Here is a 27,197-nt window from a genome sequence, read left to right as displayed (position 1 = left end):
AAGGGGGATCTGAGGGGAGGGGGTGATCAGGAGCCCACAGGGGGCTGATTAGGGCCTGATCTGATGGGTGAGAGTGAAAGGGGGTGACAGGTGGTGACAGGCGGTGACAGTGGGTGATGGGGGGGGGGGAATCAGTTGTAAACAATTCACTGGGGGGTAATCAGAAGGCAATCTGAGGGGGTCTGAGGGCGATCAGAGGGTCAAATGTGCCTAAATGTGGTGCAAATGTGAGTGTTTCTACTTACAGGGCTGCCTGTCCTCTCTGGTGCTCAATCAACGCAGAAGAGACCACCAGAGGAGGAGGCAGCCAGTATAATACATGTTGTTTTACTAAACAACGTCTATTATCAGGGGCGTTTCTAGGGTCCTTGGAGATCGGGGGCACCTGTGGGCACCAGGTGGGGAGGTATATGGCAAAAAATGGGCGTGGCCATGAGGTGAGTGGGCGTGGCCATGGGTGGGGTCAAATGTACATGAACTTAGCAGCGCTGTAAGCTACAGATAACGGGCCTGCCCATTGAAATATTGGATGGAGCCCCCTGTCCTTTATTTAGATAATTTACAATCAGTATAGGCATAGATCAAAGATGTATACGCACATACAATTTTGATTGGTCAATCACTGACCCCCAATTTTACCACCCCCGTGCAGTAAGTGGGCCAACAGACAATGAATTTTATGAACAGAGCTAAAATTGGCTAATCAAAATTGTATGTGTGTACCAGGCTTTACAGCTAATACTGTACATAATGAAAGTAGCAGGGATCAGCATACAATATAGCTGGTTTACAATCAGTAAAGGCACAGAGTAACACCTTACACTGTACACACTGGAGGTAAATCAGCACACAGTGCAGGCACTAGAGAACAGCGTATACTGTACATACTGTAGGCAGCAGAATTCAGCACACTGCATCAGGATCATGTTGTGCGGTGTGCCTTACCGAAAAATGGGTGGGCCTTGGACCAGAATATAGGTGTGGTAACGGGTGGAGACAAATTTACATGAACCTAGCAATGGTGGGACATTAGATTATGACAGTGGTGGTGGACCTTTTGGAGGCCGAGTGCCCAAACTGCAACCCAAAAGTCACTTATCTATTGCAAAGTGGCAACAGCAATTTAAACTAAATACTGTACAAACGTTTTAACTCATACATGAACATTATGGAAAATCCAAGTTGAAACTAAACTGTGAAGATAAACAATTTCATCCATCCTACTCCTGAAAAATGTATTCAATTTTTTAGAACCTCCCAGTTATATTTTCCAGTTAGGTAGTGAGTGACAGGGAGCCCCTTTAGGTAGTGAGTGAGTGCCAGGGAGCCCCTTTAGGTAGTGAGTGAGTGCCAGGGAGCCCCTTTAGGCAGTGAGTGAGTGCCAGGGAGCCCCTTTAGGCAGTGAGTGAGTGCCAGGGAGCCCCTTTAGGCAGTGAGTGAGTGCCAGGGAGCCCCTTTAGGCAGTGAGTGAGTGCCAGGGAGCCCCTTTAGGCAGTGAGTGACAGGGAGGCCCTTTAGGCAGTGAGTGAGTGCCAGGGAGCCCCTTTAGGTAGTGAGTGAGTGCCAGGGAGCACTCACTGCCTAAAGGGAGTGAGTGACAGGGAGCCCCTTTAGGTAGTGAGTGACAGGGAGCCCCTTTAGGTAGAGAGTGCCAGGGAGCCCCTTTAGGCAGTGAGTGAGTGAGTGCCAGGGAGCCCCTTTAGGCAGTGAGTGAGTGAGTGCCAGGGAGCCCCTTTAGGCAGTGAGTGAGTGCCAGGGAGCCCCTTTAGGCAGTGAGTGGGTGCCAGGGAGCCCCTTTAGGCAGTGAGTGGGTGCCAGGGAGCCCCTTTAGGCAGTGAGTGGGTGCCAGGGAGCCCCTTTAGGCAGTGAGTGAGTGCCAGGGAGCCCCTTTAGGCAGTGAGTGAGTGTCAGGGAGCCCCTTTAGGCAGTGAGTGAGTGCCAGGGAGCCCCTTTAGGCAGTGAGTGAGTGTCAGGGAGCCCCTTTAGGCAGTGAGTGAGTGACAGGGAGCCCCTTTAGGTAGTGAGTGAGTGACAGGGGGCCTCTTTAGGTAGTGAGTGAGTGGCAGGGAGCCCCTTTAGGTAGTGAGTGAGTGGCAGGGAGCCCCTTTAGGCAGTGAGTGAGTGGCAGGGAGCCCCTTTAGGCAGTGAGTGAGTGACAGGGAGCCCCTTTAGGCAGTGAGTGAGTGACAGGGAGCCCCTTTAGGCAGTGAGTGAGTGCCAGGGAGCACCTTTAGGTAGTGAGTGAGTGCCAGGGAGCCCCTTTAGGTAGTGAGTGAGTGACAGGGAGCCCCTTTAGGCAGTGAGTGAGTGACAGGGAGCCCCTTTAGGCAGTGAGTGAGTGCCAGGGAGCCCCTTTAGGTAGTGAGTGAGTGACAGGGAGCCCCTTTAGGTAGTGAGTGAGTGCCAGGGAGCCCCTTCAGGCAGTGAGTGAGTGCCAGGGAGCCCCTTTAGGTAGTGAGTGGGTGCCAGGGAGCCCCTTTAGGCAGTGAGTGAGTGACAGGGAGCCCCTTTAGGCAGTGAGTGAGTGACAGGGAGCCCCATTAGGCAGTGAGTGAGTGACAGGGAGGCCCCCCCTCTAGCTGCCGCCGCTCCCCCCTCACCTGGCAGGCTGGCAGTGTAGTCAGACCTCAGGATCAGCGGCAACCCGACCAGTAGTACGAGCGGGCACCGGACGCACCCGCTCGATATGCGGAAGTGATGTCACTTCCGCATATCAGTGCGGGCGCTGGGTCCTAGCGCCCGCACGATTGGTCGCCGGCTCGCCGCCTGATCCTGAGGTCTGAGCGACGCGGCGGGGGGCTGGAGGGAGCCGCTGAGATCCGTGGCACCCCAGGACAGATTGGGGGCACGTGCCACCCCAAAATAGGGCTAGCGATGCCCCTGTCTATTATACTAAGTTTATTGACCAGATCATCTTTTCAAAGCCCGCCGGCGCTGCTAATTGGCTGGCAGGCTGATGACACAGATGGGAGGTGCAGACTGCCAAGGATTGCGTGCGCCGATGCAAAGGACTTAACGCCAATTGGCGTAGAGTGGTCCTGGGGCTGCCGCCACGTCCACTCCAATCGGCGTGGAGCGGACATTAAGTGGTTCAAATGCCTGCATGAAAGAGCGGTGTGAGGAAAAATGGATGTGGGGTGAAGCCAATGTACTGTAAGTGTAAATGATAAATACTGTTATTAATGCAAATTAAAACAATAAATATTTACAGTGGTAATAACGATAGTAAATCATTGGTAAATGTTACCAATATTTGACTACAGCTTAAAGAGTACCTAAAGTATAAATTACAGTTTGCTTTAAACCTAATAAGTCGCCAAGGTATATAAAATCACACATGATAAAGTGTGATTTTCTCATCCCGTATTCCACATATGGTCTTGAAATCCCCACCCTCAATGTAAAATTTGGCCCTGGGCCTTTTTTTTTCTTTCCAAACCAGAGGTGCAAAAGATACTGGGGTCATAACTCCACCCCTCATGTCCATGTGATCTAATCTAGGCAGACAGACAGGCATCTGAAATAAGAATTATAGCAAACAGACATAATAAGACAGGTTGCTGCACTTTTCCTGTCTCTTCTCTGTACTACAGTTTGTGAAAAGAGAAGTAATTTGATCCAGGCAGGCAGACAGCAGGGGAGGGAGGGACAGGGGAGGGAACCAGACTGAAGAGGAGGGCAAAAGGCGTTAGCAAGGCTTCATCTTCAGGAGGAATAAGGAAGTGCTACTTACATATATAAATGTGAGTCTGTTCTATCCACTATGATGTACCAGATGTAAACTTTATATGTTCATGTAACTGTACACAGTGCATAGACTACATATATGGATTGCCATTCAGACCTTTTTTTGGCTAGAGGTGGTCTTTAAACTACCCCTTCTCTCACACAGAACCCTCCCCATCTGATGCCTAACCTTTATCAGTGCAGCTTGATGAATCACGCCCATTGTGTTTTAAAGTCTTAGTTTAGCCTATTTTTCATGTATATTTGTATAATTAGTAATGCACAAAGCTGTACTTTTTGCAATACATCCAGTATATTTAATATACCTGCATGAAGAGTAGCGCAGGAAGCAGTGTGATATTTACCTGTTTTAGCACTGCAGGTCTCCTCCATGTTTCACAGCTGTACATACTCTGCTGCCAGGTGTCGGTTCCCGATCACATGACAAATACAAATCACATGATCGGGAGCTGGGAGGATTGCAGCATACAGTGAATGGCAGCGGGAAAGCATAAAGAAGCAAGGCGGGGCCTCTTTGCACACGCTGTCTGCAGCGTTGCGCCTGAGTTTGGCGTGGCTATAGCAGTAATGCTATACAGTGTCAGACTGAGAGGTGGAAAAACTGAGGAAATCCACCTGCTGGCCAAGCAGCAGAAACCCTGAGTTATCATTCACAATAGAAACCTGCAGCAAGTCTTCACTGTGAGCAGCAACACCTGATTACTGCTGCTTGGCCAGCAAGTGGATTTCCTCAGCTTTACCAGCTCCCTGTCCAACACTGATGCTATAGTTCACGGCCCGCGCACAGGTAATTCTACTGCCGGCGATAAGCAAAGCACAAATCAGCCAGTGAGTAAAAACAGGGAGTTTCTGGCAGAGACTTTTCCAAGCTATTCTGATATTTTTGTCATTTCTGTACAGCCACTTCCTTGAAAAACATTAATTACTGAAAGTTCTTTCCAACAGGAAGACCAAAGGCAAATAACTAACGAAAGATGTTGTAACACTTTTCCAATTTATGTAAAGCTGAAATTAAAGATCCAAATCACTACTGGAAATTGCAGGAGTGTGAAGGGTGTCTGCCTGTGAACGATGATAAATTGAGATGTCGGGCTGTCGGTGTGCATAGCACTGAACTCTCCTTTATTCTGGGGGACAGGCCCTCTTTGGAAACTGAATCCCTCGATCCCTCTTTCTTCCTAATTTGTCCCTCTTTCAGGACTGATTCCATTTATTTCCATCATCATTTAACCACTTGAGGACCTAGGGCTTTCTACCCCTTAAGGACCGGCCACTTTTTTTCCATTCAGACCACTGCAGCTTTCACGGTTTATTGCTCGCTCATACAACCTACCACTTAAATGAATTTTGGCTCCTTTTCTTGTCACTAATAAAGCTTTCTTTTGGTGCTATTTGATTGCTCCTGCGATTTTTACTTTTTATTATATTCATCAAAAAAGACATGAATTTTGGCAAAAAAATGATTTTTTTAACTTTCTGTGCTGACATTTTTCAAATAAAGTAAAATTTCTGTATACATGCAGCGCGAAAAATGTGGACAAACATGTTTTTGATTTAAAAAAAAAAACATTCAGTGTATATTTATTGGTTTGGGTAAAAGTTATAGCGTTTACAAACTATGGTGCAAAAAGTGAATTTTCCCATTTTCAAGCATCTATGACTTTTCTGACCCCCTGTCATGTTTCATGAGGGGCTAGAATTCCAGGATAGTATAAATACCCCCCAAATGACCCCATTTTGGAAAGAAGACATCCCAAAGTATTCACTGAGAGGCATAGTGAGTTCATAGAAGATATTATTTTTTGTCACAAGTAAGCGGAAAATGACACTTTGTGACAACAACAAAAAAAAAAAAAAGTTTCCATTTCTGCTAACTTGCGACAAAAAAAAAAAGAAATCTGCCACGGACTCACCATGCCCCTCTCTGAATACCTTGAAGTGTCTACTTTCCAAAATGGGGTCATTTGTGGGGTGTGTTTACTGTCCTGACATTTTGGGGGGTGCTAAATTGTAAGCACCCCTGTAAAGCCTAAAGGTGCTCATTGGACGTTGGACCCCTTAGCGCACTTAGGCTGCAAAAAAGTGCCACACATGTGGTATTGCCGTACTCCGGAGAAGTAGTATAATGTGTTTTGGGGTGTATTTTTACACATACCCATGCTGGGTGGGAGAAATATCTCTGTAAATGACAATTTTTTCATTTTTTGCACACACAATTGTCCATTTACAGAGTTATTTCTCCCACCCAGCATGGGTATGTGTAAAAATACACCCCAAAACACATTATACTACTTCTCCCGAGTACGGCGGTACCACATGTGTGGCACTTTTTTACACCCCAAGTACGCTAAGGGGCCCAAAGTCCAAGGAGTACCTTTAGGATTTCACAGGTCATTTTGCGACATTTGGTTTCTAGACTACTCCTCACGGTTTAGGGCCCCTAAAATGCCAGGGCAGTATAGGAACCCCACAAGTGACCCCATTTTAGAAAGAAGACACCCAAAGGTATTCTGTTAGGTGTATGGCGAGTTCATAGAAGATTTTATTTTTTGTCACAAGTTAGTGAAAAATGACACTTTGTGAAAAAAAACCAATAAAAATCAATTTCCGCTAACTTTTGACAAAAAATAAAATCTTCTATGAACTCGTCATACACCTAACAGAATACCTTGGGGTGTCTTTTTTTCTAAAATGGGGTCACTTGTGGGGTTCCTATACCGCCCTGGCATTTTACGGGCCCAAAACCGTGAGTAGTCTGGAAACCAAATGTCTCAAAATGACTGTTCAGGGGTATAAGCATCTGCAAATTTTGATGACAGGTGGTCTATGAGGGGGCGAATTTTGTGGAACCGGTCATAAGCAGGGTGGCCTTTTAGATGACAGGTTGTATTGGGCCTGATCTGATGGATAGGAGTGCTAGGGGGGTGACAGGAGGTGATTGATGGGTGTCTCAGGGGGTGGTTAGAGGGGAAAATAGATGCAATCAATGCACTGGGGAGGTGATCGGAAGGGGGTCTGAGGGGGATCTGAGGGTTTGGCCGAGTGATCAGGAGCCCACACGGGGCAAATTAGGGCCTGATCTGATGGGTAGGTGTGCTAGGGGGTGACAGGAGGTGATTGATGGGTGTCTCAAGGTGTGATTAGAGGGGGGAATAGATGCAAGCAATGCACTGGCGAGGTGATCAGGGCTGGGGTCTGAGGGCATTCTGAGGGTGTGGGTGGGTGATTGAGTGCCCTAGGGGCAGATAGGGGTCTAATCTGATAGGTAGCAGTGACAGGGGGTGATTGATGGGTAATTAGTGGGTGTTTAGGGTAGAGAACAGATGTGAACACAGCACTTGGGAGGTGATCGGACGTCGGATCTGCGGGCGATCTATTGGTGTGGGTGGGTGATCAGATTGCCCGCAAGGGGCAGGTTAGGGGCTGATTGATGGGTGGCAGTGACAGCGGGTGATTGATGGGTGGCAGTGACAGGGGGTGATTGATGGGTGGCAGTGACAGGGGGTGATTGATGGGTGATTGATAGGTGATTGACAGGTGATTGACAGGTAATCAGTGGGTTATTACAGGGGAGAACAGATGTAAATATTGCACTGGCGAATTGATAAGGGGGGGTCTGAGGGCAATCTGAGCGTGTAGGCGGGTGATTGGGTGCCCGCAAGGGGCAGATTAGGGTCTGATCTGATGGGTAACAGTGACAGGTGGTGATAGGGGGTGATTGATGGGTAATTAGTGGGTGTTTAGAGGAGAGAATAGATGTAAACGCTGCGCTTGGGTGGTGATCTGATGTCGGATCTGCGGGCGATCTATTGGTGTGGGTGGGTGATCAGATTGCCCGCAAGGGGCAGGTTAGGGGCTGATTGATGGGTGGCAGTGACAGCGGGTGATTGATGGGTGGCAGTGACAGGGGGTGATTGATGGGTGGCAGTGACAGGGGTTGATTGATGGGTGATTGACAGGTGATCAGTGGGTTATTACAGGGAAGGACAGATGTAAATAATGCCCTGGCGAATTGATAAGCAGGGGTCTGAGGGCAATCTGAGCGTGTAGGCGGGTGATTGGGTGCCCGCAAGGGGCAGATTAGGGTCTGATCTGATGGGTAACAGTGACAGGTGGTGATAGGGGGTGATTGATGGGTGATTGATGGGTAATTAGTGGGTGTTTAGAGGAGAGAATAGATGTAAACGCTGCGCTTGGGTGGTGATCTGATGTCGGATCTGCGGGCGATCTATTGGTGTGGGTGGGTGATCAGATTGCCCGCAAGGGGCAGATTACGGTCTGATCTGATAGGTAAAAGTGACAGGTGGTGATAGGGGGTGATTGATGGGTGATTGATGGGCAATTAGTGGGTGTTTAGAGAAGATAACAGATGTAAACAATACATTTGGGAGGTAAACTGACGGCGGGTTTGCGGGCGATCTAATGGTGTGGGTGGGTGATCAGATTGCCCGCAAGGGGCAGGTTAGGGGCTGATTGATGGGTGGCAGTGACAGGGGGTGACAGGGGGTGATTGATGGGTGATAGGTGATTGGCAGGTGATTGACAGGTAATCAGTGGGTTATTACAGGGAAGAACAGATGTAATTAATGCACTGGTGAATTGATAAGGGGGGGGGGTCAGAGGGCAATCTGAGCGTGGGCGGGTGATTGGGTGCCCGCAAGGGGCAGATTACGGTCTGATCTGATAGGTAAAAGTGACAGGTGGTGATAGGGGGTGATTGATGGGTAATTAGTGGGTGTTTAGAGGAGAGAATAGATGTAAACAATGGATTTGGGAGGTGATCTGATGTCGGATCTGCGGGCGATCTATTGGTGTGGGGGGGGGGGGGTGATCAGATTGCCCGCAAGGGGCAGGTTAGGGGCTGATTGATGGGTGGCAGTGACAGGGGGTGATTGACAGGTGATTGACGGGTGATTGACGGGTGATTGACAGGTGATTGACAGGTGATCAGGGGGGATAGATACATACAGTACATGGGGGGGGGGTCTGGGGAGAATCTGAGGGGTGGGGGGGTGATCAGGAGGGAGCAGGGGGCAGGGGGGGATAAAAAAAAAATTGTGTTGACAGTTAGTGACAGGGAGTGATTGATGGGTAATTTAGGGGGGTGATTGGGTGCAAACAGGGGTCTGGGGGGTGGGCAGGGGGGGGTCTGATGGGTGCTGTGGGCGATCTGGGGAAGGGGGGGGGAAATCAGTGTGCTTGGTGCAGACTAGGGTGGCTGCAGCCTGCCCTGGTGGTCCCTCGGACACTGGGACCACCAGGGCAGGAGGCATCCTGTATAATACACTTTGTAATCATTACAAAGTGTATCATACACTTTGTATGCGGCGATCGTCAGGTTAACATCCCGCCGGCGCTTCCGTATGGCCGGCGGGATGTTGCGGCGGGTGAGCGGCGCCAGGCGGAGGATCGCGTCACGGATGATGCGATCGCTCCGCCCATGCTTATACAAGGACCGCCGCATTTTGTCAATACGGCGGTCCTTGCGGCGTCCACTTCCCGGCCGCCATTTCTCTATACGGCGGTCGGGAAGTAGTTAAATGGATATATTTCTTATCTTCAAATGTAAAAATGAAGGGAAACTACAGATGATAGTGTCAGGAACCTTGTGCTGCCGCTTTCTGCCTGCTGGTGGCAGCATGGATCAGGAACTGTCAGGGAATTCCATTATTCCACCAGCAGATGGCTATGAGGACTTTGCATTGTCCGGAACCTTTACCATCCACCAGAAGGAGGCCTGTTAATACTTGCAGTTCTCTGTTTGGCCTCCGGATGGCTTCAAGTGAACTCTCACCACCTGCTGCATCCTGTGTTCACTAATCACATAGACTATTTTAGATCTGCCTCTTCCTCCTGCTGATGGCCAAAACTTTGTGTTTCCAGGCCTGAGCTTCAGGACATCCTGGTTTACTGTTCCTTGTCCTGAACCTTGTATTTGCCTCCCGATTGCCGAACTTGGTATATCCTGTCTGACTGTCTGATTCCTGTCTGCTCCTTTGCACTGCGATTAGTTTGAATCTGTATTATGTTCTGACCATGATTTCTACCTGCTCCGTTTTGAACTGCGATTGTAAACTTCAGGGTGATTTCCGCTCTACCTTTTGCCAGGAACAGAGCTGGAACCAGATGCCTCACTCACCAATGAAACGTATCTTGGAAAAAGTGGAGTTCCGCTCAGCATTCCATATAGAATTGTAGCCTTTATTAAACACCAATAATAAAGGCTACAACCCTATATGGAACACTGAGCGGAACTCCACTTGAACTGCGATTGTTTGTATATGTATTGATCCTGTGTATATTTCCTGTATATATTTAGTTAGATAGATAGGGTCCTTGGTGTATTGCACATTGATGATCTCTTTATGGTGATTCCTCTGTTATGGTGTGTATGCATGTGGTTGCATCATATTTGCATTGTATATAATTGTCACTGCTTCCCCAGGTTGTTTGTATATATTGTGTGCTGTGCATGGGCTTGCATCATATTTGCATTCACAGTTGTATGTATGCTTGCACTATTGCTTGTAATAAAACTTTATTTTTGCACCGTATTCCCTGGTCCAGTGTCTGTTTTACTGCAAACTATGGTCAAACCCTGTTCCTCCATTCAGGTTTGTGACAGATAGAAAGTGTGGTTTAAACAACATCATTTGCTTTTGAATTCTTTGTGATATGCATGACGAGAGGTGTGTTGGGGTGAAATTAGGGGTGTGACAGGGGTGTGTCTTAAAGTGAACCTCCGGACTAAAAATCTACTCAGCAGAACTGAAAAGGCTTGGTGTTTCTTTAACAGTTTCACAGCATCAGAACTTTGTTTTTCTTACCAAAGCATCATTTTTAGCTGCATTTTTAGCTAAGCTCCACTCATCAAAGAAAAAAAGCCTGGCTTTTTTCCCCTGATGCTGTGCAGAGCATGATGGGATTTCCTATGTTGTTATTCACGTTGCCTAGCAACTGGGAGAGGTGCTCAGGACACAGGACAGTTGGAACTGTTTCTCATGCTCCCTGTCACCTCCTTTCAACCAAAAAGATGGCTGCCATCATGAAATCAAACATTTGCCTGTTCTTTTAAAACAGTGTGGGTAAGAGATTATATTACCTATCTATTTTAATTAACATAACTAATGTAACTTAATGACAGTATGTTTGTTTAGGCTGGAGTTCCTCTTTAACCATTTCAGCCCGCGGGTTTTCTTCACCTTATGCATGAGAGCAATTTTCACCTCCCATTCATTTGCCAATAACTTTATCACTGATTATCACAATGAATTGATCTATATCTTGTTTTTTTCTGCAACCAGTTAGGCTTTCTTTGGGTGGTGCATTTTGCTAAGAATTATTTTTTTTTCCTAAATGTAGTTTCACAGGAATATTAAGACAAAAAATGGGAAAAATTCATTATTTCTCAGTTTTTGGCCATTATAGCTTTAAAATAATACATGCTACCATAATTAACACCTACTGTATGTATTCTATTGCCCATTTGTCCCGGTTATTACACCATTTAAATTATGTCCCTATCACAATGTATGGTGCCAATATTTTATTTGGAAATAAAGGTGCATTTTTTCAGTTTTGCGTCCATCACTATTTACAAGCCTATAATTTAAAATATGGTCGTAATATACCCCCTTCACATGCATATTAAAAAAGTTCAGACCCGTAGGTAACTATGTATGTTTTGTTTTTGTTTTTTATTGTAATTTTTTTTTCATTAAAAATGTTATTTGTGTAATTTTTGGTGTGGGAGGTAAACAGTTAATTTTAACTGTAATAATGTGTGTTTATTTCATTGAAAAAAATGCATGTAGATGTAGTTTTACTGTTTGGCCACAACATAGCCACAGTCAATTTTTTTTTTTTTTGAGTCCTGGAAGCGAACGCTCTCGCTTCCAGGAAGCATAAGGAGGACAGGAAACTTTTTTTTTTTTTTTATCAGAAACACAGAGGTTTCTGATAAGAAGGCATCGGTCTTTCTACTGGGGACTTAGATCAATGAATGGGAACTATGTTCCCATTCATTGATCTCCGGGCTAACGGGGAACAACATGTGCATGCGTGGGAGCGCGTAGCAGCGCTACAGCAGCCACCTGGACGACCCTCACAAACAACCTGAAATGGGGGCAAAACACCATCAGAATTCAGAAGAAATCTCAGCAGAGGCTATTCTTCCTGCGCCAACTGAAGCGATTCGGCATGCCCCGGAAACTGCTAACCAGCTTCTATACTGCAACCATAGAATCCATCCTCTGCTCCTCAGTCATCGTCTGGTACGCGGGTGCAACGGCCAGCGACAAACACAAACTGCAGAGGGTCATATCTGACGCAGAGAAGATCATTGGGTCTCCTCTTCGACCTCTCGATCTCCTCCACTCCACTAGGATGATGAAGAGAGCCACCATGATCTCCTGGGACCCCTCCCACCCAGGCAGTCGCTACTTCGAAATCCTCCCGCGGGGCCGCCGCTACAGAACCTTAACATCCAAAACCACCAGGCGGGAGAACTCCTTCTACCCCCAAGCGGTTCGGCTGCTTAACGCCAACCTTCCCCGTCGGGGCCTGCCTACTAGCATGCCCTAGTGCCAGCACTCGCCGTCTGCCGGCCCTGGTTCCCAATGCGCCTGGGACTGTTATACGAGAAGGACAGATCTATACCTCTACTGAAGTCTTGCTACCTGTATAAATTGGTACTTGTATGTGTTTTTGTGTCTGTCCCCATACTATGTCTATGCCATGTGTACCACAAGCAATTCCGAGTATGGCCCTGCCGTACTTGGCGAAATAAAGTGATTCTGATTCTGATTCTGACAATCACATCCAGGTGGCATAAATGGTTAAAATGTCCCTCTTTCTTATCTCAAAAAGTTGGGAGGTATGACTTACCTGTAGCTGCAGACATCAGTTTGTTGATGTTTCCCAGTTTCTGAGCCTTGGCCAGAGCATAAGAGGCAAGGGCGATGGAATACGGTTTTGTGATAGTGGTATACCGCTGTTCAATATATGAAACTGATCTGTCGATGCCGCTACGTAGATTCTGTGGGACAGGGAGGAGATTGGAAGATGTTAGATACGTGTATCAGAAAGCCAAAGTCAAAACTCTAAACCATTATCTTGTCTTCATCTGTGATTGTTTTACGCTATGAACATATGTTTGTATTGATTTTTTGTAAACAGAAAACGATTGGCTGTTGCCAAAGAATGATGTATAATAGGGTTCCCAAGTGTCACCAACCTTACCTTTAGTGATCCACTTGGCTGGTTAACAGTCAACTGTCCACTTTTTAAAAATGGGCAATGTACTGTATGTTCGAGCTTAATTGTTTTTCTTTTTTTAAATCACGATGAGGCAGATTTACTAAGTAAAGAGTTTAAAGCAGAACTTAAAGGGAACCTTAACTTAACGGGGGTAAAGAGTTTCAATTACCTGGGGCTATTACCAGCCCCCTGCAGCAGTCCTGTGCCCTCGGAGCCGCTCTGGAATCCTCCGGTCCCCCGCTGTCACTTAGTTTCGTTTTTGACGACTCACCAGTTGGCCAGCCGACATGCGTATTATTGGACGCATTCCCTACTGCAATTAGCGCTGTTGCGGACCGCAATGCGTACAAAAATACGCACTGCTGCATATCTACGCGTGCGGAATGCGGCAACGCTTATATTTGCACGCGTTGCGGTCCGCAACAGTGCTAATTGCAGTAGGGAATGCGTTCAATAATACGCATGGCGGCCGGCTGACTGGTGAGTCATCAAAAACGAAACTAAGTGACAGCGGGCGACCGGAGGATTCCAGAGCAGCTCCGAAGGCACAGGACTGCTGCAGGGGGCTGGTATTAGCCCCAGGTAAGTGAAACTCTTTACCCCCGTTTAGTTAAGGTATCCTTTAAGTCTCTTTAAAACAAAGAGTTTCAATTACTTTGGGCTTCTGCCAGCCCCCTGCTGCCGACTTGTGCCCGCACCGTTTCAAAATGATCCTCTGTTTTGTTCCCCCACTGCAGATCACTTTCACTTCTTCCATTGGTGTCCACTGCGCCTGCACGCCCCGGGGCACGCATCCTTGCTCACTCTCCCGTCACTAGGAGCGTATTGCACAGGCGCAGCAGAGATTTTCTCCTACTGTGCCTGCCCAGGACACTCTGGGCCACGGGAACACGTTCGAGGATGCGCGTTGCCAGGGCGCGGTGGACGTCGACTTAGAAATCGGCATCCACTGCATGAAGAAAAGTGATCCTCGGCGGGGGAACAGAGGATTTTTTTAAATGCTGTCGGCACTGGGCACAGGTCAGCTGCAGGGGGTTGGCAGAAGCCCTAGGTAATAGAGATGGCCCAAACATCAGATTTTGGGTTCGCAAACCGCAAACGCAAACTTCTGCAAAAGTTTGAGTTTGCGTGTACCGGGTGAATCGCCATAGACTTTAATGGGCAGGTGAATTTTACAACATACAGGGACTATTTCTGGCCACAAAAGCAGGGATGAGCAGAAACTACGCCAGTGCGAATTTATGCATTGTAGTTCGCATCTACGCATCGTAGTTTGTAGGTGAAGTTTCAAAACTACGCTTACGAATTTACGCATAGCGAAGTACCGCTACGCGTAGCTTACGCCACTATGCGTAGTTAACATGTGTATTGCGTAGTGAACTACGAATGCGTTACTCGCGCCTAATTTTTCGCATTGGAAAGGGGATTGTACGCATAGAAGAGTTATCAGTATAAGTATTTCTTGAAGAATTAATGCGTAAAATTTTGTGCATACAGGCATAAGCATCCACATACACTACGCTTCGCACTACGCGTAATAGCGTATTTTAACGCATAGTCTACAGAATGTATAAAAAGCGAATATTTGATTTCGAAGGCGTAGTTAGGTGAAGCATAATTGCATAAAACTACGCGTAGTTCCAGCGTAGCGAAGTTGGCTAACTACGACCATCCCTGCACAAAAGTGATGGAAACGTTGTTTCAAGGGGTTTAACACCTGGAGTGGGATACATGCCAAATGTCCCTGGAAAAATTACGTATTTGACACAGAGTAGGGTTATAATCCCTAAAGGGCAGAAATCACATTACATTCCTAAATTGGAGGCAGAAAGTGCTTTAAAACATCTTGCATGTGTATACATCAATCAGGTAGTGTAATTAGTGTACTGCTTCACACTGACAGACCAAACTCACAGTTAGAGATGTCGTGAACCTCCGATTTTCGGTTCGCGAACCCCGTTCGCGAAGCTTCGCGGAAGGTTCGGTTAGTGTAAAAGTTTGCGAACCGCAATAGACTTCAATGGGGAGGCGAACTTTGAAAAATAGAAAAAATTATGCTGGCCACAAAAGTGATGGAAAAGATGTTTCAAGGGGTCTGACACCTGGAGGGGGGCATGGCGGAGTGGGATACATGCCCAAAGTCCTGGGGAAAAATCTGGATGTGACGCAAAGCAGCATTTTAAGGGCTGAAATCACATTGAATGCTAAATTGCAGGCCTGAAGTGCTTTCAAACATCTTGCATGTGTATACATCAATCAGGGAGTGTAATTAGAGTTCTGCTTCACACTGACACACCAAACTCACTGTGTAACGCACCGCAAACAGCTGTTTGCGTAGTGACGGCCATGCTGGACTGGTGCGCACCGTGGCCAGAGTGTAGGCCGTGGCGTTTTTCAAGCCCATATGGTCGCCGGGCTGTGGTAGCTCAATGATAGAACAACAGTGACTGTCCAGCTGATCAAATTTGGTCTGACCACAATGAAGCAACGACCTTATTATCTTTTGTGTGCCACCCCACCCGAGCCACTCAAATAGCCGGCGGTCATTGCTTCATTGTGATACGCAAGCCCCTTCACCGCGGCAAGGTAATGATCACGAAGGGGGATGGGCACATGTACATGCCTTTTGTTTTGTTGTTGCAGCCGCCCGCAGTGCAGCCAGAAAAATTAGGCAGGCATGTACACGCACCAGAAAAATTAGTGTAGCGGCCGCTGCTAGCAGCGGCCTTAAAAATTCAGGAATCCGCCTAGAGTCCTGGACCCTGTTGGTGGTGGCGGAGAAGGCAGTCAAGCGGCCTGCAGGCAGAGATGCTGTGTGTGGGGACTGACTTAGTCTTCGGTCGTGCAGTAGCCCTCCGTGATCCATTCCTCATTCATCTTGATAAAGGTCAGGTACTGAACACTGTCGTGACTTAGGCGACTTCTCTTCTCAGTAACTATGCCTCCAGCTGCACTGAACGTCCTTTCTGACAGGACGCTTGCGGCAGGGCAAGAGAGAAGTTGTATGGCAAATTGGGACAGCTCTGGCCACAGGTCAAGCCTGCGCAACCAGTAGTCCAAGGGTTCATCGTCGTTTTTCGCAGAGTCTACATCCACAATCCGGAAGGACTATGGCGAGGAGTTGGACTAAAGAACGTCCGCATGTCTGACATCACCCTGAGATCGCTGGAGCGTCCTGTCCTTGCCTGCGTGGACTTGGGAGGAGGAGGGTTACTGCCAGTGGTACCTTGATTGCGTTGTGCAGCCACATCACCCTTAAACGCATTGTAAAGCATCATTGACAGCTTGTTCTGCAAGTGCTGCATCCTTTTGGCCTTCTGTTGAGTTGGTAACAGGTCCGCCACTTTGTGCCTGTACCGAGGGTCTAGTAGCGTGGCCACCCAGTACAGGTCATTCGCCTTGACTTTTTTGATACGGGGGTCCCTCAACAGGCTGGACAACATGAAAGAGGACATCTGCACAAAGCTGGATGCAGACGTACTCTCCATCTCCTCTTGCTCTTCCTCAGTGATGGGACGCAACTCCTCTTCCTCCCCCCAGCCACGAACAATACCACGGGAACGTGGAGCAGCAGAAGCCCCCTGTGATGGCTGCCGCGGTTGTTCTCCTTCCGCCGCCTCTTCCTCCTCCACAGAAACACCTTCCTCATCATCACCATCATCAGAGTCTGACTCCTCTCCTTCCCCACACGACTCCTCTTCTTCCTCCTCCTCCCCCCTCTGTGCTGCCGCAGGTGTTGTGGAAACATCGGGTTCATGTGTAAATGGCTCCCACGACTCCTGCTGCCGTAACTCTTCTCGTTCACGCTCCTCCACAGCTGTATCCACCACTCTACGCATGGCACGCTCCAGGAAGTAGGCGTAGGGGATCAAGTCGCTGATGGTGCCCTCATCGCGACTCACCAGTTTGGTCACCTCCTCAAAGGGCTCCATGACCCTGCATGCATTTCGCATCAGTGTCCAGTTGTTGGGCCACAACATCCCCATCCTCCCAGATTGCGTCCTTGTACTGTAATTATACAGGTACTGGGTGACGGCTTTCTCCTGGTCTAGCAGGCGAGAGAACATCAGCAGGGTGGAATTCCAGCGAGTCGGGCTATCGCAAATCAGGCGTCTCACCGGCAAGTTGATTCTATGCTGAATGTCCGCAAAGCGTGCCATGGCCTTGTAAGAGCGCCTGAAATGCCCACACAACTTCCTGGCCTGCTTCAGGACGTCCTCTAAGCCTGGGTACTTGGACACAAATCTTTGCACGACCAGATTAAGCACATGTGCCATGCAGGGTATGTGTGTCAGCTTTCCCAAATTCAACGCAGCAATGAGATTGCTGCCGTTGTCACACACCACATTGCCGATCTCAAGCTTGTGCGGGGTCAGCTATTGCTCCACCCGTTTGTTAAGAGCAGCCAGGAGAGCTGCTCCAGTGTGACTCTCCGCTTTCAGGCAAGACATGTCTAACACTGCGTGACACCGTCGTACCTGGCATGCAGCATAGGCCCTGGGGTGCTGGGGCTGTGTAGCTGGAGAGGAGATCGCGGCACCAGCCAAGGAGGAGGAGGAGGAGGAGGATGACGACAGCGAAGCGGTGATAGCAGGTGGAGAGGAGGTTGCTGGAGGCCTGCCTGCAAGCCGTGGAGGAGTGACAAGTTGGTCCGCTGCGCAGCCACGTACTCCCTGCTTGCTGCCATTGGTCACCAGGTTGACCCAATGGGCTGTGTATGTAATGTAGTGGCCCTGCCCGTGCTTGGCAGACCAGGCATCCGTGGTCAGGTGGACCCTTGACCCAACGCTGTGTGCCAGAGATGACACCACTTGCCTCTCAACTGCACGGTAGAGTTTGGGTATGGCCTTTTGTGAAAAATAATTGCGGCCTGGTATCTTCCACTGCGGTGTACCAATGGCCACAAACTTACGGAAAGCCTCAGACTCCACCAGCTTGTATGGTAATAGCTGGCGAGCTAATAGTTCCGCCACGCCAGCTGTCAGACACCGGGCAAGAGGGTGACTGGCAGACATTTGCTTCTTACACTCAAATACTTCCTTCACGGACAGCTGGGTACTGCTGTGGGCAGAGGAGAAGGAACCGCTGAAGGGAAGAGGCGGTGTGGAGGAGGGTGGCTGTGAAGGTGCAAGGGAGAAAGTGGATGAAGACGATGCACCTGAAGGAGGAAGAGGAGATGGAGGGTGGCTTGTCTTTTGAGGGGTGCTGCTTTTCCTCAGGTGTTCTTGCCATAGCTGTTTGTGCCTTTTCTCCAGGTGCCTTCGTAAGGCACTTGTCCCTACGTGAGTGTTGGCCTTTCCACGGCTCAATTTTTGCTGGCAGAGACAACAGATGGCTTTGCTCCGATCTGAGACACACACGTGAAAATATTTCCAAATCGCTGGCCCCCCTGGGGTGATGGTGCTACGGTGGCATCAGCAGCTGACGTTGAAGGGCATGTTGGCTGGCTGGCCATAGCTGGCGATACATGGCGCCGGACACTGCCCCCAGCTGTTTCTGAGGACGAGCTCCCTCTGCTTCTATCATGGAGTCGTCTCCTCCTACTCCTCTCTGACTCCTCCTCTGAACTGTCCCCCTGGTCATCTCCTCTACCGGGAACATATGTGGTACCCGTATAATCGTCATCATAATCCTCCTGGCCAGCTGCGCTTTCCTCAGACACCTCCTCAACTGCACCAACTTCAGGTGGTTCATCATCCCCCTCCTCACATGTTACGTCCATACTATCGCCACCTAACTCAGACGTATGAGGTGGTGTACCTGCGCCTTCTTCTTGTTGTTGCAGTAGTGGCTGTGAATCAGTGATTTCACCACCACCACCAAATAACTCCTGTGAAGTGTCAAATGCAGTGGATGTGGTGCTTGTTGTAGCGCTGGTGGCTGCGGGAGATGAGGTGTTCTGTGTTAAATACTCAAGCACCTCCTCACGATTTTGGGAAGTGATGGCACGTGCCTTCTTCTGAGCACTGTATTTTGGGCCAGGTCCGCACGAAATCACAGCAACACCACCTCGCACAGACCTGCCGGTGCCTGGTGGCCTTCCTCTGGGTCTGCCTCTACCTCTTCCTCTACCTGGTTTGTCCATTTTGTCCATCTCGGGGGGATGCTAGGTATATGCAGTGAGGTGGGTTCACTCAACACAACAGGTAGTAAGATGCAGTGAGCTGGGTTCACTGAACAGTAAAGGTACTTAGATGCAGTGAGCTGGGTTCACTGAACACAACAGGTAGTTAGATGCAGTGAGGTCAGGTGGGTTCACTGAACAGTAAAGGTACTTAGATGCAGTGAGGTGGGTTCACTCAACACAACAGGTAGTTAGATGCAGTGAGGTGGGTTCACTGAACAGTAAAGGTACTTAGATGCAGTGAGGTGGGTTCACTCAACACAACAGGTAGTTAGATGCAGTGAGCTGGGTTCACTCAACACAAAGCTAGGTATATGCAGTGATGAGGTGGGTTAAGTAAACACAACAGGTACTGGGAATATGCAGTACTGGGTAGTACAATGTTCAGCTCCCTGTCACACACACAGGTAGTCAGTCACTGAATGTGCTGGGCTGCTGGCAGTGGCACACACACTATCAATTAGCAAGGCTGTGCATGCAACAAAAGTGTCAGTTTGACACACAGTAAAAAAAAAAAAAAAGTACAGGATGAGTTCTGAAAAGAGCTATTGAGGGGTGCTGTAAAAGCAATAATAATAAGCCAGGAGCAAGCTAAGCAGCCAAGAACCTAACTAATCTGTCCCTAGAAGAACAAGTCTGCAGCAGCTGTCCCTACTCTGTCTCTAGCAGGCACACGAGTGAGGCTAATGGCCGCCGCAGCCTGCCTTATATAAGGGGTGGTGGGGCTCCAGGGCTTAGTGTAGCCTGAATGGCTACAATGTGCCTGCTGACTGTGATGCAGAGGGTCAAAGTTGACCCTCATAGTGCATTATGGGGCGAATCGAACTTCCGCAAAAGTTCGCCTGGTGCAGGCGAACACGAACCCCCAAAGTTCGCCTGGGACCGTTCGCCGGCGAACCGTTCGGTACACCTCTACTCACTGTTTAACGCACCTCAAACCGCCGCAAAGGGTTGTCGTTAGTTGACACTCTCAGGACATAAATGTCAGTCCTCTCGGCGGCAATGTTTGTGTAGTTTGTGGCCGTGCTCATGCGCACCATGGCGAGAGTGCAGGTGATGGCGGTTTTCAAGCCCATATGGTTGGGCTTGATGTAGTTCAATGACAGAACGACAGTGACTGTCCAGCTGATTGAATTTGGTTTGTCCACAATGAAGCAACATGTACATTCCTTTTGTTTTGTTGTTGTTGCAGCCACAGTACAGCCAGAAAAATGATTAGGCATTTACACACAACAGAAAAAAATGTATTTGTTGGGAGGGGAAAAAAACAAGGCTTTGTAAACTGCACCACATTAACCATTTCAGCCCGCGGGTATTTTTCACCTTATGGATGAGAGAAATTTTCACATTTCAGCGCTCCTTCCATTCATTCCCCAATAACTTTATCACTACTTATCACAAAGAAATGATCTATACCGTGTTTTTTTCCGCCACCAATTAGGCTTTCTTTGGGTGGTACATTATGCTAAGAATTATTTTATTCTAAATGCATTATAATGGGTAAAATAAGAAAAACATGGAAAAAAATAATTATTTCTCAGTTTTCAGCCATTATAGTTTTAAAATAATTCATGCTACCATAATTAAAATCCACACATTTTATTTGGCCATTTGCCCGGTTATTGCAACATTAAAATTATATCCCAAGTATAATGTATGGTGACAATATTTTATTTGAAAATAAAGGTGCATTTTTTCAGTTTTACATCCATCACTAATGTTTAGCCCATTATTTAATAGTAATATGCCATCTTGCCATAGATATTATAATTTTTCCCTAAAGGTATAGGTGTAATTTTACTATTTGGTCCCCGCTGAGCAATATCATATTAGCATACAAGTACGCTACTTAGGAAACAATGTTCTCCTCTTACATTTGATGCCGTTCTACACCAAATAGTTTTCGTTCAATTTCAATTTAAAAATTGCGGCTGCCATCTTTGCTATGTTATAACCTCCGGGTCACCCTTGTCACTGAATGAAGCAGGAAGAGGAAGTGACACGCATGGCTATTGCAAGAGGCTCCTCCAGAGGAGTCATAGCATGACTTTGTTGGAAGTCGTCTGGCTTAAAGGATACCCGAACTGACATGTGACATGATGAGATAGACATGTGTATGTACAGTGCCTAGCACACAAATAACTATGCTGTGTTCCTTTTTTTCTTTCTGTGCCTAAAAGAGTTAAATATCAGGTATGCAAGTGGCTGACTCAGTCCTAACAGGAAGTGACTACAGTGTGACCCTCACTGATAAGAAATTCTCCTTTTTAACCTCTTTCTTGCTCTCAGAAGCCATTTTCTGCTAGGAAAGTGAGTGAGGGTCACACTGTAGTCACTTCCTGTCTGAGTCAGGACTGAGTCAGCCACTTGCATACCTGATATTTAACTCTTTCAGGCAGAGAAATAAAAAAAGACACAGCATAGTTATGTGTGTGCCAGGCACTGTACATACACATGTTTATCTCATAATGTCACATTTCAGTTCTGGTATCCTTTAAAGGCATACCCATGAGAGGTGCTCGGAGTTCCTTTAATAAGCTAGTTTCTGTGTCAGAGTTCACCTCTGCTACAGTCATGTGACTCTGAAGTTCTAATTTATGAGGAGAGGATAAGTAAATGTACATTGAATAAAACTGAGGCCTCATGGAAATGTTTCCCATTTGCTGCTGTGCTTTTTGTTTTGTTTTCAGGTCAAAGGATTATTGCAGTTACTGGGTGGACGCTGCCCTGGATTCTATTGCTTAGAGATTGACAAAAAGCAGCTGCCATGACATCGGAGAATGGAAAAGGAGGCGGGTGCAGACTCCTGTAGTGATGCCACAGTTACAGTTTAGTGTTATGTGAGTGGGGTGACATATGTAGTAGGAGGGGCTTCTTTCAGCTACTTACACTGACATGGTCCCTGCAGTAAGTCTCACTCTCCAGCATAGCTATGAGGACAAAGGCTGTCATGGTCACATCCAGCTCAACAGCGCCCATATACATGCCCCCCTGCAAATGAGATACATTTTAATACTTATAATAAAATCACCAGATGTCATTTATTTATTTTTCATTTAAATAAGAAGTAAAATTAAGCGAAAGCTGCAGTAATGCTTACCTTTAAAATGTTGTATACATGTAATTAAGGTGCAAGGAAATTTTGGGTCAGGGAAACCCCCCCAAAAAATCTCACCGTCTTTAGCATTAATTACTATACCTCCTCCAGGACACTCAGGGTTAAGACATAATTCAGCTGCCAGTTTTTGCTGGCGGCCGGATTACACTTTTTTATACTAATTTGGGCTCCATCTTTTGACGGCGGCCAAATTGCTGTCTGAACGCAGCTAGAGCCATAATTCACATTGCGGCCTATGGCGGCGCACGGCGCACCAAAATTTCCTGCGCCCTTTTTGCCTGTCTTGTAAAATGTCCCCATTTTGTACATTGTACTGGTGGTGCTCATCGTTTTTTGCGATTACGGGGTCATAATCGGTAATAGGGATCGGCTCTCGATCACGAATGCCGATCACGAATACACTCATGATTGCACTCGTTACCCGACTCAAGATCACCAGTTACTTGTAATCACTAGTCGGTATTCGTGATTAAAAACCCGCTGACTTTCTTTCTTTTGAAAATGTTTTTCCTCTTGTTCCCACTGTTCTACTTAACATATCTGGCAAATTTGGCGTTTCTAGCATGTAAGGGGGCTTTGCTAAAGTCAGCGGGTTTTTAATCACAAATCACGACTCATGATTCGTGATTACATGCAGTTTTTCGACTCAAAACCGCACTCGAGACGGATATCTGTTTCTATTCGTGATTGTGATCATGAGTCAATTTGTAAGTGGGCATAGTCGAATTTGTGATCAATCGAATACACGATTGGGAGTATCCGAGCAACCCTGCTGAGGAAATGTCTATAGTAGTGAATGTTCAACCTTCAGGCTAATTTCACACCAGGACGTTGCGTTAGAGGGGGCGTCAAGGTCGCATAACGTCCCCCTAACGCAACGCCTGGTGGTGCTGGATCTGGACGTCAGAGTGAGCCGCGTTGTGCAGCTCACTCTGGCGTCAGTGATTCCGTGATGCGCACTCTTGTGCGCATGCGGCATCACGTGGTCCCGCCGGCCAATCGCCGCACAGAGCGGCCGCTCCAGGAAGTAAACACTGCACGTCACAACGTGCAGTGCATATTAATTAGCCATGTGCCTGGCCGCTCTCCGCTCCTCCCCAACATTACTGAGCATGTGCAAGCAGTCTAACGCGGCTCAGCCGCGTCTAAAGTACTGCATGCAGTACGTTGTCTTGTGACGCAGCGTTACAATGTAACGCAACGTGGGCACTGTGAACAGCCCCATTGATTTTTCATTACTGTGCGGTGGGCTGCGTTACAGGCTGCTCTAACGTGCGCCTGTAACGTCCCACTGTGAAACCAGCCTAAATGTTCACTTCTTAGTTTTCTTTTCAGTGGCCTGGGATGGTCCCTGGCCGCAAGTCAAAGACCAAAAATAGTGCAGTGGTAGCCATTCAGTGACCATGTTTTGTGTTAGTGTAGAGTCTACAGTAATGGCCTCAATTCACTAATATCATGCTGGAGATAATAAGGCAAGAGAAAACTTACCTCCACACAGTGAGAGAGTTATCTTATCTCTTCATTCCTTAACCGCCTTGCCGTTCTAATTCCTGCGGCAAGGAGGCAGCGCAGCACTTTTTTTTTTTTTAATTCATGTAGCGAGCCCAGGGCTCGCTACATGATAGCCGCTGAGCAGCGGCAGCTCTCCAGCCACTCCGATCGCTTCTGGCGATCGGAGGAAGCAGGAAATCCCGTTCAGAACGGGATTTCCTGCTGGGCTTCCCCGGTCGCCATGGCGACAGGGCGGGATGACGTCACCAACGTCATCGACGTCTGGATGTCAGAGGGAATCCCGGGCCACCCCTCAGCGCTGCCTGGCCCTGATTGGCCAGGCTGCACAAGGGGTCTGGAGGGGGGGCGGCGCGACGTTGCGGATTGCGGCGGATCGGCGGCGAGCGGCGGCGATCGGAAGTTAAAAGCAGCTAGCAAAGTGCTAGCTGCTTGTAACAAAAAAAAAATTATGCAAATCGGCCCAGCGGGGCCTGAGAAATCCTCCTGCGCAGGTTACCCCGAGCTGAGCTCGGGATAACCGGCAAGGAGGTTAAGTTACCTCCTCTGTAGTTAATTTACCTCCTCTGTAGGTATTTTCACACACAGTTAATAAACAGCCTGTCTTTAACTCTGGAGATATTTTAAGGATTGGAGAGTTAACTTTAGGTTTGCCTGAGGTAAAATGTTTCCTGAATACTACATGCCTCATCACCATGTTGATAACTCTAGAAAAGTTATTAAAGACAGGAGATAAGCTTAGTGAATTGAGGCCATTGTTTTTATGGGTGATTTAGGTTTTGCATAATATATAACTTTCTATTTTGCATAATTCATGGTTTCTATAAGTCTTTATTATTTATTATTACGGCTAGGTTCACACTGGTCCGTTGCAGATCAGATCCGTTTTACACGGATGGGGAGAGGCAGCCGCCATGCTGGAGGGGTATAGCAGGCAGGACGGGGGTGGCAGCAGTCAGCAGGGATCGGGGACACCCCCCCCCCCCTTCCTCACCACAGTCCCCGTCACTGCTACCCCTCCAGCTAGTTTCAGAAAACTTGTTACAATGTACAGCAGGGAGCCGAGCTTACCTACTCCGTCGGTTCTTGATCCGGTTCTTTTTAATGAATCGATTCATTGAATAGAGCCAAACTTCCCATCACTAGCATCACTGCCTGCAGTGCCGCCCTCTATATTTCAGAGGGTGGCATTGCAGGCAGTGGCTAGTAGTGATGGGAAGTTTGACTCTTTTCAACAAATCGATTCATTCGAATCCATTCATTAAAAAGAACCGGATCGTGAACCGAAGGAGTAGGTAAGTATGTAAGCTCCCTGCTATACATTGTAACAAGTTTTGCGAAACTAGCTGGGACAGGGACCCAGGTGAGGGGTGGGGGGGGACTTCCCGACTGCTGCCACCCCTATCCTGCCTGCTGTCACCCTCCAGCATGGTGTCCCCCCCACCCCCACCCAGGTTATGACACAGAAATTGATCTGTTTCTGTGTCAAAATTTGCCTGTGTAGAGAGAATTCCATGATCCCATTGCCTGCCACTACCCCTGCGTGTATCAGGGTCCAGATCCATTGCGTGAAAATGCAGCAGATCCGGACCTTCCGTTCAGGTTTTGAAAACATGTCCCTCAGAGTCGGCCTTAGGCTTTTTGCCGGCTGAGGCAAATTAATAAAAAAACGCCGCCACCCCAGTATAATAACCCCCCACCCCCCAATAGGTAGCCTGGAAGGGGTAGCGAGCAGGAAGGGGGTGTTGTGCACAGTGATGGGAAGGGGGGTCGGATCCCCCCCTCCCTTACCAGAGTCCCCAATCTGCACTCCCCCTCTGGCTCTTAATGCATCTATGTATGTTTTCAGGCAGCGGGCGGGGAGGGAGAACTCACTTCTTCCGCGTTCCAGCGTGCGTCCCACCCTCATCACTTCCTGCAATACCGTCCACTTACAGTACAGTGGGCAGTATTGCAGGAAGTGACGTGGGTGGAACACACGCTGGAACACAGAAGAGGTGAGTCCTCCCTCCCCGCCCACTGCCTGAAATCAATACATTGATGCATTAATAGCCGGAGCGCCGATTGGGGACTCAGGTGAGGGAGGGGGGGTCCGACCCCCTCCGCGCCACCGTGCCAATACCTCCTTCGTGCTCGCTACCGCCTCCAGCTCGGCGGCCCCTCTCACCTACGGCCGGGGGGGTGCAGCCCCCCCCAAATTTGCCGCCTGAGGAACCTGCCTTAAAGTGAACCTAAAGCCGATAAAAAAAAATGAGATTAACTCACCTGGGGCCTCCCTCAGCCCCCTGCAGCCGATCGGTGCCCTCGCAGCTCCGCTCCGATGTCCCAGGACCCGCCGGTGAGCACTTCCGGTTTCGCCGTCACCGGCCGACAGGCATGGGAACGCGAGTGATTGTTCGCGTTCCCAGCCTGTATATCGCCCCCTATGCTGCTATTGCGGCCAGGAGGCCGCAATAGCAGCATAGGGGACGATATACAGGCTGGGAACGCGAACAATCACTCGCGTTCCCATGCCTGTCGGCCGGTGACGGCGAAACCGGAAGTGCTCACCGGCGGGTCCTGGGACATCGGAGCGGAGCTGCGAGGGCACCGATCGGCTGCAGGGGGCTGAGGGAGGCCCCAGGTGAGTTAATCTCATTTTTTTTTATCGGCTTTAGGTTCACTTTAACCCGCCTAATGGGCGGACCAGTCCTGGGGTCCCTGCAAATGCAGACGGATGCGTTTTTTGCTGCTAATTTTAACATTGCTATCCACTACTCCGTTTTTTATCAGGGCTGAAAAATATGAATACGTTTCCGGACCTAGTGTGAACCAGCTCTTACATGGTATAGAGAAGTTGGTGGGTACCCTGTGCAAATATGCACTATTTTTTTTTTGTATAAAAAACCATGTATAGTAAGTCATTAAAGCTGTCACCGGAATCAGCGTTGGTTTGATGTTTGTATAAAAAAACAATACTTACTTAAGAAGAGAGAAGCCTCTAACTATCAAAACTGATATGCGGGATATCTGACCATCGTGACCCACTTGGACCTGTTGTCCATCAGTTCTTTATTTTCAGTTGTTGCTATCTGCTGATTATTTAGCTGGTTGACCTTTAATAATAATTAAACTCTTGCCTCCCTTATCCCTATTACACTACCCCCTCCCCTCCCCCCCCTAATCCCCCCCCCCCCCCCTCATACCCCCCATATACAAGGCTGTCTACTTCTTTAAAGAAATAGGTGTATTATTAAAATCCATCTCAGAGAAGTAAACAAATCTACGAGCCACATGAAGACTGGCTGAAGAACTTTTCACCCTAAGACTCTTACATCACTGACTCTTAAATTTTATATGATTTGTAAGTTAACTTCCAATCTTCTAACGGTCTTTGTGTATTATTTAATCTGCTTAAAAAAAATCAGTGTTACCAAAAGAAGAGAGAAGCCTCTGGATCCT

At 48.1% G+C, this 27,197-nt stretch overlaps 1 protein-coding gene across 1 annotated transcript in view; it reads right to left on the bottom strand.

Moving 5' to 3' along the window:
* LOC137562606 (A.superbus venom factor 1-like) overlaps positions 1–27,197 on the bottom strand; it is a 335,432-nt gene that overhangs the window by 74,177 nt on the left and 234,058 nt on the right. Inside the window, exons 26-27 of the mRNA XM_068274110.1 lie at positions 22,019–22,120; positions 12,634–12,784 (exon numbers count right to left, since the gene is read on the bottom strand). Of these exons, the coding sequence (XP_068130211.1) occupies positions 12,634–12,784; positions 22,019–22,120 (253 nt within the window). The remainder of the gene's footprint in view (positions 1–12,633; positions 12,785–22,018; positions 22,121–27,197) is intronic.

This window comes from Hyperolius riggenbachi, chromosome 3, assembly GCF_040937935.1.
Source record: "Hyperolius riggenbachi isolate aHypRig1 chromosome 3, aHypRig1.pri, whole genome shotgun sequence".
NCBI lineage: Eukaryota > Metazoa > Chordata > Amphibia > Anura > Hyperoliidae > Hyperolius > Hyperolius riggenbachi.
The sequence above is the reverse complement of the archived record's forward strand: the minus strand, read 5'-3'. Positions and strand labels throughout refer to the sequence as shown.